This window comes from Panthera pardus, unplaced genomic scaffold (assembly GCF_024362965.1).
Source record: "Panthera pardus isolate Hobbes unplaced genomic scaffold, ASM2436296v1 HiC_scaffold_3, whole genome shotgun sequence".
NCBI classification, from domain to species: domain Eukaryota; kingdom Metazoa; phylum Chordata; class Mammalia; order Carnivora; family Felidae; genus Panthera; species Panthera pardus.
In genome coordinates this window covers 43,855,632-43,868,223 of record NW_026526876.1, presented here as the reverse complement: position 1 = coordinate 43,868,223, position 12,592 = coordinate 43,855,632, and the positions used below count along the sequence as shown (strand labels likewise).

Below are 12,592 nucleotides of genomic sequence, written 5' to 3'. Positions count from 1 at the left end.
AAATAACTCGCCTTGTTTCAGGGTAATTTTGCTAATATTTCCATAATTAAATAATTACTTCAACTCCTGAATTAAAAACTGTCCCGTCTCCGGGTACAGGAGGCTGCCAGCTGTTTTAAATAACCCTTGAGAGTGGTCAGGTTAAGGACTCAATTTATGACCTTATAAATTAACACAAGGAAACCTACTCCATAATGCAACAGACAATTCTATTTATAATGCTTAATTAATCCCCTCCAGTCACCAGCAGAACCCACTTGTGGCTTTCATTTCAACCTCACCCAAACGCAAGTCTCCTGAGATGAGACGTGTTAATATGTGAATGCTGATAGAGTTTGCAGGCCTCATGGGCGAGTATTAAATAGCGGACGGGTCTGGATGAATCAGCTTCCGATTGTTCACTAATCAAATGTAAGAAGAAAATGGCAAGTTTGGCAGCACTGACGAAACCCTTCATCAAAAAACCTGAGCTGGAGCAAGGTAGAAAGAGAGGAAAATGCCCAAGTCTGACACTGCCCGCGAACACTAGCTCTAGACTTCAGGAAATCTCGGCAGAACAGAGACCCCGACAAAGTGTCAGAATTGTATCAAAGGATGGCTGTAGGAGGCTGTCCTGGGTGGCTTCATTTGTCTGGTGTCACCCGTACCCCGAGGCTGCTCTTTTTGATAAGAAAACTCAAAGTGGTAACCAATTCTATGCTGCCTTACCTAAGGTATTACAGAGTGGAGTCATCTGGAAAATCCCAAGTATCTCAGAAGGCTACAGGGTGTGGGCAGAGTCATTTCTGCAGACAAAGAAGATTCTCCTGGGACTAGGCCCTGGGCGGGAGAAAGGAATCACCGCTTGAACAGGAATTCTGCCTCGTGGCCTGGCGTCTTGGAATATGCACGGACGGCTTTATCAGGTTTTCGGACTGTGCAGGGTATAATCAGGAAAATGACTTTCTCCCTTTTTTGTCCACCGTGTTCAAGAATCAACATAACGTGACATGTGCAGCTCTACTGGCGTCTTTAGCCAAGTTCCTTAACCTCGCCGCCTCGGGTTCCTCATCCACAGAGCAGAAGTGCTAACTGTGCCCATCTCCAGGGTTCTTGTGAAGATTACACAGAGCTAATACACACGGAGGTTTTAAACAGTGCCTGGCATACAGTAGGCGCTCCGCAGCCTCGACTCTTCTTACCGCAGCCTCGCTCTGCTGCTTTCTCCTCTGGACTCCCTGTCTTCCCTCCAGGTGCTGCTGTAGCAGCCACGTCAGGCTGCCAGCAGCTCTCCCGAAAAGCTTCCTAACTCACTTCCTCATTCCAGGTCCACACCTCTTCCAATGCATCAGACACAGTACTGCAACCTAAGTCTTTCATAGTCTACCTCCCATCCTGTCCCCCTCTTATTCAGGGGTCTGCAGAGTTCATCATCTAATGTCGAAACTCCTTAATCTTGAATTCAAGTGTCATTGTACCCCTGCCTCCTGCCCTAGTTTCTCTCTCTGCTCTTGCATTTCACGGGACCTTCTTGTGAGCCCTCACCTCCCCTGGAGCTATGATCTGTTCCCCTGCTCTCCTCTGCCTGTTCTAGCATGTTCTTGCTCTTCAACTGTGCTCCCAGGTTTCTCCACTTGGAGGCTACCTCCCCCTCCCACCAGCATCTTCTTTTTTTAAAACATTTTTAAAAATGTATTTATTTACTTTGAGAGAGAGAGAGAGCTGGGGAGGTGCAGAGACAGAGAGAGAGAAAGACTCAGAGAGAGAATCTCAAGCATGCTCCACACTGCCAGCATGGAGCCCGATGTGGGGCTCGAACTCACGAACTGCGAGATCATGACCTGAGTCGAAACGTGGAGTCGGACGCCTAACTGACTGAGCCACCCAGATGCCCCTCCCCCCCAGCATCTTCTGGTCCAAATCCTAGACATCCTTGAAAACCAAATGCCACCTCGACCTTGGAACTTTTCTGATCCTATCATGTTACTTTCCTCTTTCTTTTCCGACTCCCAACATCTTTATCTGTTTTTCTTTTAAATCCTCAACCCTAGTTACCTGCTATTACAGATATCAATGCATATGCCTCTTAGTATGTTCCATTTCCCACCCTCTGAGCTCCTTGGATTGAGACTGATTCTTCAGTGTGTCTTACTCAGTCTTGTCTCCATCGCTATGCTATGCACAAAACAGGCCCTCTGCAAACAAGAATGGAATTATTAATATTTTGGAGAGTTTTGGAATAGTGACAGCCTGGTCCTGCAGTTCATGCTTCCTGTGACTTATTCTCAGTAACCCCTTGCTCTGTACGGGAGTGCCAATGCAAATATGTCAACTCAAAAAGTAAATGGGATTAAAAAATCCTATCAGCAGCAGAAAAAAAACAATGGATTGTTTTTTAAGAAGAAGCAATGGGGAAAAAATAGAAATCTGGAGTCCAGTACCTTTATATCTGGTCACTACAGCTGCGTTGACACTAAGAGGCTCTTGAAAGCTGACAGTGAGTGATGTGCTGCTGGTCACCATAAGACAGGCGTTGGTTGGCACCTCGGGGGCTCCTGGGACAGAAGGAAAAACATAAGGATCTTAACATCGCAAATCCTTTTCAAACAACGTTCCCGCCTCTTCAAAGGATACCCTGAAACACACACTATGGAAACATTTGTTTGTAGAGCCTAATAGCTTTTGCTTTTGAACATTTTCATTAGAAGTCTCAATGGCCTTTATTTGTTGCTATTGTGATCTTATTTGAGCATTAGAACATCTTCTGAAGGGGTAAATAATACCAGTTAAGCCTTCCCAAAGTATCCTGGAAACACAACAGGAGATTGACCTGGACCAGTGGAGAGGAGGCCAGAAAGTGTTAGCAGGAACTGTTGATAGAGACTGGTACATTTCATGAAGTATTTTCATGTAAATCATTGAACTGGAGCCTTTTTGCAACCCTGTTGGGTAGAAAGGGCAAGTAACAGCGTGTGCACGTTTAGGAGGAAGAAACCACAGTCTGAAGAGACCACACTAACTTGTTCAAGGACGCAGTGAAGACACAGCTAAGACCAAAGCCCGTGGCTTCCGATGCCCCGTTCTGGGCTCCTCCCCGTGTGGAATGCTCAGGGCCTGGCTCTCATGCTGCCTCCTATTACATCAAGTAACATTTTCTGAGAAAGAATTCATGGACGAATGTCATGCCCATTAACCTCGGGTTTTAAAGGACTCCTGATAGTTTTAGGTGTTCCTTAACACCCAGAAGGTGTTTTGTGATTTAGAAAATTACCCCCCAAATGGCTATAAGTCTAAAACTATAACTACTTCTAGTATTAATCTGTGTCCTAAATGAGGCACAATAGCAAATGCATTTATTAAAACTATTGCTGAATGTCTTTTTTTTAATGCTAAAGTATTTATTTTACAATAAGATTCTGTAAAAAAAAAATCTTTATTTAAGCAAGTTATTCTATTAGTTAAAACAAAGCAAAGGTAATAAGTTTGAAAGCAAATTAGTATGTATTTTTTATGAATGTCTTTTTTTTAATTAAAAAAACATGTATCGGCATTGCTGAAGAGATTGTTAATATTGAAAGCAAACTTTCATGAATGTTGCTTAAGCTATTTGCTTTAAGAGAAAGGATTAGGGTATGGTTCGATACTTAGCACTGCTTTAGAAAGCCAGATTTTCACTACTTTTTGTCTTTATCTATAGCACAAAGCAGAGGCAGATATTTCCAAACTAATGAACTGATCTTTCTCTTATATTCAAATTCTCCAGTCTAATTTATTGTTGTTGTTGTTTAAATAAGATCTACTTTTAGAATAAGATTTTAGTATTTCCCAAGTGTTTGATTTTTATATATTTTTATAGTAGGGGCTGCTCTAAGCATTACCTTCCAGTGCTAATGAGTATTATCCAGAAACAAGGCTTTTTCTTAAACTAACAGAAAGAATTGGTGATGAGAACAGAAGTACAGATAAAGCACAGTTCAGTGACTGACTGTCCTCTGTCGCCTGTAGTAACTGAAGATTGGTTTATATAAGCTTCCTATAAAAAAAAAATGCAAGAGAGAGTTGAAAACAACTTAAACTTGGGTTGAAGGCAGAAGCTGGACAAATAGGCAAACAAATATTTTCCACCTCCACATCCCAAAATATAGCCACTTAGGGTATCAAACCATCCAGGTTATTAGGCAGTAGGGCGTATCGGGTGGAAAGCTCTAGATGAGTGTGAGATGGTGGAGACAGGCCAGCAGCACCGAAGCCTCATGGCTGTGGTCAGAGAACCTATCGGGAGCCAGAAAATCAAGCGAGACAAAAGATCCTTTTACAGTCGCCCAGAGCCCTCGCTCCAAATAGGCTGACAACGGCCATCCATGACCCTGTAGCAGAACTGCCAAAAAAAAAAAAAAAAAAAAAGTCAGTAAAAGAAGGCCTGGCTGTCTCCAACCAACCTGGTTTCTAGTTAAATGCAGAAGTCCTCTGCTTATACTCACTGGCGTGCTCGAAGCCCGTTCTCATGCGTCTGTAGAGCCGACACCTCCACTCCCAAGCTTTCAGCTGTTTCTCTTTCTCGGTGTTGTCCAGACTGGGTCCTTCGTTCTCCACCTGGGCGGACAGCTCGCTCACCCTCTGCTGGGCCTCCTGCACCAGCGTGGCAAGGTGCATCGCTCGGCTTTCTAGGCTGACAACTGGAGGGAAAGACATGGCTGACTCCTTTCTCCTTCTGGGGGAATGCTGCTTCATTGGCGGGGTAGTTAAGAGTCTACTGTGGACTTTAAAAAATGCCCGGGCTAAGTGGGATCCGTGTTCCTCATTACCCGACTGACTCCAGTACGTCGAAGTAGTGGTAAATCCATCCATTTAAGATCTCTCATTACTCTGTGGCCCTCTTGTCACAGACACCCCAAGTAGCTGCCTAGCAGGGTTCACTAGAACTCCACTATCAAGTACCCATGAGGACCACTTCTGACCCAGATCGCACACATTTGTTTCCATGATCTTTAGAAAGACAAACAGGGCCAAAAGCTCTGTAGGGCTAGGAAGGCCTTAGGAAAAGTCATCCACAAGGCAAGTTGCATACTATTGAAGTTGGTTGGTCATTTTTTCCCTTCCTTTTTTCTTTCTTTTTTCTTTCTTTTTTTTTTTTTTTTTTTTTTTTGGTAGCATCGGATTCAAATTTTCTGCTCTTGTCACATTGTGCCAATCTCATAGACGTTTTTGTATATACGTCTCAGTGGTGTAATATTTACCTATTTATTTATTTAAAGTATTTTTTAATGTTTATTTTTGAGAGAGAGAGAGAGAGAGAGACATATAGACGGAGTGTGAGCGGGCAGGGGACGGAGAGAGAGGGAGACCCAGAATCCGAAGCAGGCTCCAGGCTCCAAGCTGTCAGCACAGAGCTGGATGCAGGGCTTGAACTCACGAATCATGAGCTCCTGACCTGAGCCGAAGTGGGACACTTAACCGACTGAGCCACCCAGACACCCCACCAATTTATTTATTGCTAACGAAGTGCCCACTGCCCATAGGGCTGTACGTTCTGACACTGGGTGTCATTAGACAATGATCTTCTATCAATTCGATCTCTGATCATGATCTCAGGGAAGGAATGGTTTCTGGAGATGCCTGTGCCTGACAGCAAGTTCGACTACTCTTTTTACGGAGAGGGATTATTCAGCTTGATATTTCTGTTTTACTCAATACATGATATCTCAGCTAAATTCACATGATGGCGTTTTCCCAACTGGCCCTTGTGTGAGTGAATGTTCGGGACAACAACAGAATGCATCACATTCTTGTGTCAGACTGGGAAGCTGCTTCTTGGCCTTTGCTCCTGGCTCTCACGAACGTGAGGGCTGCCTCAGCGGTCACTTGGTCACTCTGAAGGAGCCCCCCTCTCTCCGGTTAGTGGTAAGGAGGAGGCAGCCTCCGCGTGGTCTTGTGGAAGGCAACCATGCAAATACTGAAACAGACCAGAATCAAGTTCTGCTGCTCTGTCGCCAACATGTGTTTGACCCTCTCTGTGACCAAAACAATATTTCCCCCTGGTGGGTGAGAAAGAAATCCAACCATTCCATTCTTCTAATTAAAGGGGGGGGGGGATATGATGAAGATAACTCAAGTGAAAACTTGTTAGGTGTATTTTGAAATGGAAATTAGGTGGTTATAGATTCATCTTCTCTGTGTTCATAGGCATGTTTGCATTAATTACAGGAAATGAATAATAATTTATTATTGCCCCTGCTCACCATCAGTCTCAATTTATTTACAGATGAGGTCAATGAAAAATTAGTTGAGTCTTTTTTTTCTTTTCCTTTCTTCCTTCTTTCTTTTTAAAGTTGCTGTTTAGAACACTCAGGACTGTGTTTTGCTGCCGATTTGTCATGGTTAATGAATGTTGCTGTAGCAGTCAATCATGTACTCTGAATACCGTCACACTTTTTTTTTTTTTCTAAAGCCTCAGTCGTGAGCCATGACAGAAAAATAAACAAATAAATATAAAGCTAAAAAACTCTTTCACTGAGCAGCTACACTACGCAGAATCCCCCGGGAAGGCTAAAGGGGGCCAGAATAAATGATAATATAAGTGCTGTGGACGCAGGGAGGCAATGATGGTGTATGAATGTGGAGGCTTTGGCAAAAAAAAAAAAAAAAAAAAAAAATACACACACACACACACACACACACACACACACACACGGGCACACACTCCAGTGGAAAAATTGGCAATATTAGTAGCCTCAAGGTGCAATTTCCTGAAGCAGTGAGATTGACAAGTCAGTACTAAATGCTGTTAATTTAACTAACTTCAGATTAATGGTAGAGTCTGCTATGACTGAAGGCCTCAAACACAGTCTCATTATAGCCTTGCTGGGAAGGTCCTAAATATAGGCATTGACAGTTTAAAACAAATTCGTATACATTTGTGTATTTTTAGACATAGGTTAGGCGTCAGGGTTTGTGTCACAGTTTTCAGGTTGATTAATTGACCCAGTAACTGCACCCTCTACCCACCGCCCCCCTCCTTCTTCCACTCCAAATTATAGAGAAAATGGGGGAATTGTCCTTGCTAAGTCATTCTGTGAGCTTTTTATTGTAAGCCTGATGTTTGAATTGCATGCATGCATCAACACTTGGGTGATAGACACATGATTTATAAAAATAAATTTTTCTAATACTATGAAATCCCCCCTATTAATTTTTATATCCACAACAGTTATTACTGGTGTGAATTCCAGGTGGCATTTCAGATGGACAGCTTCTCTTGAGCTATGCTTGGCTCCCCCTGAAATTTTTCCTGCTTTCCTCAGCACAACACGCTTTGTTTCTAGACTTTCCCTTTCCTCCTCGGCTGTGGCCTTGATGCTGTTTGAGTTGTAGTGGCAAAGGGATTCTACATGTTTAAGGTAGAGCCTTTTGCCTCTTCATAGGCTAAAGGAAAATCCATTCGGTTTTACAGCCAGGTGAATTTTCCAAGATCCTCCAGATCCCTGTGCTTCTCAAATTGGGCTACCTAAACACCAACACAGTGTGGTGGTGCTGGTGGGGCCGCAGTGGGCATCTCTGGAGCCACAGAATGAATATGTGTGTCTTCCCAGGGCATCAATTTTTCCATACAGATTTGGGTAAAAGCCTATTATTTAGAAATTAAAACAAACACTTCTGGAGGAGAATGGAAAGATATCCCCAAAATTGAAGGCTTAAAAAGGAACTTTATAGAAATCTCTCCCACCGTTTTTCTTCCAGGCACCCCTGAGAATGCACTCACTTGCCTCTGTAGTTAGAGGTAATTCCGTGGGTGAGTAGAAGGGGCACCAACCGAGCCAGTGGTTTCCAACCATGTCACCCAGCAAAACTTTTATTATTTTTTTTTCCTATGGAGTTTTTTAATAGCTTAATAAAACACTTCTCTTTTGAAAGATTTTCCTTATTGACTACCAAATCAGCTGACTTACAAAGTAATCATTTTCTCCTTATTATTAATGACCTAATGAAGTGGGTTTATACATTTTAAGCAGAGGTAATATGATAATCATATTAGACCGTGCAGTTTTATCTTGAGTAATGGTGCCATAGTTTAGGCTTTTTGACACCTGGCAAATGACTCTGATAGTCCCCTTCCTGTTTTGGCCAGATTGAGAACATTTTAACCCCTTTATTTTATTGTTATTTTTTTAACTTCCTTATTTTGAAAATGAAGAAACCCAGCCCAAGGAGGTGAGATGGTTAACTGAGATTTTCGTAAAAACCTTAAAGGGGCGCCTGGGTGGCTCAGTCGGTTGGGCGTCTGACTTCGGCTCAGGTCATGATCTCACTGCTCGTGAGTTCCAGCCCCGCGTCAGGCTCTGTTCTGACAGCTCAGAGCCTGGAGCCTGCTTCAGATTCTGTCTCCGTCTCTCTCTGCCCCTCCCCTGTTCGCTCTCCGTCTCTGTCTCTCTCTCTCAAATATAAAAAATAAAACATAAAAAATTAAAAAGAAACAGCAACCTTAAAGAACCCAGTGAACTTCCTCTATGGCAAAAGGAATGCAAATTAACCTAGTACTTACATATCACACATTCTAACTGCTATAGATTTGGCATGAGGCTAGTGAATTCCTTTTGGTTGGTCAGTTGGACACAGAAACGAGAAAGGCTATGTCTATCATATGATTTGTTCTCCTGCCCATCCACTTCTCTTTTCCTTGGATCCATTTCCCTTTTACTTCCACACTCTGGACATTTTTCCCTGGAGTCCAGAATTCCCAATCTACTTGCAAGGTTTGGTCTTTTCTCTCTCATTGTAGTCGGTTCCTTCTCCAGCCAAGCAACTATCCCTCTGAGCAGGCATAGCCAGCACAATAGAGGGTCTGTGAGTGTGTGGTGAGCTGGCCGGCTGGCGCAAGACCACTCCGCTGCTCCTGAAATAGGCCCCACGCTATTGTGGTGTTTAATTATCAACAGCATTTCTACCACCCAGTGTCTGAGTGGGTATTTGTTCTAAGACCTGCCCAGCTAATTAACTACGAGGTGGGGGTGGGGGTGGGGTGGGAACTTGGTGTTCAAAGAATACAATTACGGTTACTGTTTAAATCCTGAGATAAATAATGATCAGACTGAATGTTTTTTCCTCACCATCAGAATCTAACCTATGGATCGCCAAGTACACACTACTTCTTAATTTCGTCTCGCCCTGCAATTGATGAGTTTTGGCCTGGTTGATAATTGCTTAGAGCAATATAACGAGGGTAAAATGTAAACTAATTTCAATTTTTAACTGAAAGTGTTAGGGAATAATTCATTTGATTTGCTTGAAAAAATGAATACATGTGCCCATTACTAAATGATATGACATTCTACAACTTAGCAACAACTTTTCTATTGTTACTAGCATTTTTCTTTTCTCTTTTTTTTAATTGATGAGAAAAGGAGGCACAAAGACAATCACTTAGTCTCAGTATCCGAAAGAGCCTCAGAACCAGCCTTAGGTGCCTCTTCTTATAGGACCCGTGGCCCAGGAGGGGAACTCACTGCTCACTAAGGTGGTCCTGTCCATTCTCACTGTCGGTTTTAATTTTAAAAGAGTTTAATTTAGGGGCGCCTGGGTGGCTTGGTCGGTTGGGCATCCGACTTCGGCTCGGGTCATGATCTCACGGTCCATGAGTTCGAGCCCCGCGTCGGGCTCTGTGCTGACAGCTCAGAGCCTGGAGCCTGTTTCGGATTCTGTGTCTCCCTCTCTCTCTGCTCCTCCCCTGTTCATGCTCTGTCTCTCTCTGTCTCAAAAATAAATAAACGTTAAAAAAATTTAAAAAAAAAAGAGTTTAATTTAAAGAGTTTCCTCATCCTGAGCTGAAATCTGCTTTCCTCTTATTTCCAAAGTAGAGGCAAAGTGATACAAGGGCTTTGGGTCAAAGATCCGGATCAAGCACCGCCCGTTACAAATGTGTGATCCTAACCAGTTATGCTACCGTCTTAAACCCCAGTGTCTCATCTGAAAACTGGCACAGTAATAGTACCTGTCTCATAAGTTGTGATCAATTATTGATAATCTTTGCATAGATGTCTCTCAAATAGTGCAGTTTTGTATTATCATTATTATATTCATTGGGCTGTGTTATATGTTTTAGAGGCACACAAAACTAAATCAAATACTTGTTTTATAAAATAGGTCTGTTCTTCCATCAAAAAAAAAAAAAAATCTCTGACCGCAGTTAAAAATTTTCTGCCCCAACTACTATTCAGAAATATATTATATACTAAATCGTGTCAATTTTAACCCTATCTGTTATTTCAAAGAAGAAAACAAGGTCACTTAGGTATAAACCTTGAATTGTAAGCCAATATCCTCTGGGCAACCAAGAACAGCAGTTCATAAAACGACAACCTTCTAACAACCTCACAACTGACTTGTTTTCAGGTAGGAACTCAAAGGAAATACTATAGAGGAGTCCAATAATCCAATGTTTTTTAATTAAAAAACTCTCATAGCAGAAAAGCTCAAAACCTCAGTTTCAATTTACCTGTCCTGCTAAGGTTAAGGACTCAGAATTCACTTTGGCTTCACTTAGGTCTTGACCTAAGTCTTCTTTTCAAGTCTTGACCTTGAAGTCTTATTTTCAGGTTTTCCCAAGGACTTTTAGAATGTGGTTCCAAAATGTTTTAGAGATTTGGAGATTAAGTGTTTCATTTTAATTACCATGGCACTTTCTCCTCTTAGAACTCATTACGCCCTGGACATGGGGCTCTGGAATGTTCTTCCCTGCTACTTTCCAGCAGAATGTGGATTCACAAAGTCCGTATTATACAGCTTAAGTTGTAATTGTGGTTCTTTAAGAGACAATGACCCAGAGAGAGACTTCTGTCCCTGCTCTCCCAAACTCCAATGGATAAATGGACATCTCTAAAACAAGCATACAAAACACTTGAGGAAATTATTTAGAAAATCGAAAGCAGATCACTGAATGATGTCATAGCTTAACTATGAAATAAGATAACCATATCTTTTGCCAATACTTTCAAGTGCTGTCTAATAGAAATATAGTGTAAGCCAAATCATTTAAAATTTCCATAAAAAAGAAAAAGGTGATATCAACTTTAATAACCTATTTTAGTTTACTCAGTAGATCCAGACTATTATCACTTCAACATGTAATCCGTGTAGAATTATTAATGACATAGTATAGATATTATGTATACAATATATATAAGTGTTAAGAAGTGTTTGTATTGGGCAGTGTTTTCAAAACACAAACTATACAACAGATGCATAAAATATTTCAACTCGTCACCAGAAACTCTTGGGTTGTTTTATATTGTTTTTGATATTTATATTGGCTAACTAACTGTCCCGTAATAGTCACACCCTTCTGCACTGTACTTCTGAGCTGGGTCTGTGTGACCAATCACATTCAGCAGGAAATGATAATACGTCATTCCTGAGATTAGGTTATAAAAGACACTGTTGCTTCTACCTTGGTTTGTCTCTCTATCTCTCTGTCTGTCTGTCTGTCTGTCTCTCTCATCATTTGCACTGGGGGAAGCTAACTGTCATGTCAGGGAGCAGCCCTATGGAGAGGCCCATGCAGGAAGGAACATAAGTGTCTTGCCAACGGTTATTCTGAGTAAGGTTGGAAGTGGATCCTCTACCTCAATCAAGCCTTAAGAGGATAGTAACGGTTATGTTGGGAGAATTTAGGGACGCGGACCTAGGTTGTGAGCATGTGCATGTGCACATGTATGGATTGAGTGGGTTGTCAAAGGTATCCTTAAACTTTATCTGTCACATTTTAAGTTTTTACAAGGAGAATGTAGTCTCTGTTGCATGTACATTTAAAAAATCAAAAACAAAAGAATGAGGGACAATTAACTGCTAAAGAGCAGGTGAACAGACCTTAGGTTGTGGCCACCGGATGTCTAAATAATTACTCGGAAATATGAAAAAAGGTCAATTCACTCAGTATTTAGTGAAATCATTCCCTTCAAAAATAAACAAGACATTCATACCTTTCAAAAGAAGTGGCCTTGGGATTCATTCAATTCAATGAAGCACATATTTACTGAATGCCTACTGTTTCCTGGGGATGCCGAGATGAATGAGACAGACGGGTTCTGCTCTTACGGAGTTTACATGCTAATGCAGGAGAGACAGTAAATAAGCAAAGGAAATGGAAAAATACATATACAGTGATAAGTACTATGTAGAAAATTTAAGTGATGTGATTAGAACGTGACTTTAGACATTGGACTTGGTGGCCAAAGAAATCCTCACTTGAAGATTTGACAGTTAAGTGGAAATGCTAGGAAGGAGTTGGTCAGGCAGCGATCAAGACGAAAAGCAGCCAAGCACTCCAACTGTAGGGAACAGCTAGGACAGAGGCCCTCAGGTAAGACAGTGGGGTGTGTTCACGGGATGGAAGGGAGGCTGGTGGGGCTAGTGTATCGCGGGTGAGGGGTGAGCAGTGTGAGATGAAGCTTGAGAAGCAGGTCTGTAAGTCCGGGTGAGGATTTGTACACCTATTTTAATGAAGCAAATAAAAATATCTGGGGACTCATTCTAGAGACCTGCCCAAAGCTTGTTCTTTACATATTCTTAATGGTTGCAAATCTTTGTCCTTTGAGGGTGGATTTGATTTCAGGAAACCACT

At 41.9% G+C, this 12,592-nt stretch overlaps 1 protein-coding gene across 1 annotated transcript in view; it reads right to left on the bottom strand.

Annotated features, from left to right (window-relative positions):
* Positions 1 to 12,592, bottom strand: part of ANKFN1 (ankyrin repeat and fibronectin type III domain containing 1) — a 300,608-nt gene that overhangs the window by 113,573 nt on the left and 174,443 nt on the right. The window contains exons 6-7 of the mRNA XM_019415690.2: positions 4,461 to 4,655; positions 2,421 to 2,534 (exon numbers count right to left, since the gene is read on the bottom strand). Of these exons, the coding sequence (XP_019271235.2) occupies positions 2,421 to 2,534; positions 4,461 to 4,655 (309 nt within the window). The remainder of the gene's footprint in view (positions 1 to 2,420; positions 2,535 to 4,460; positions 4,656 to 12,592) is intronic.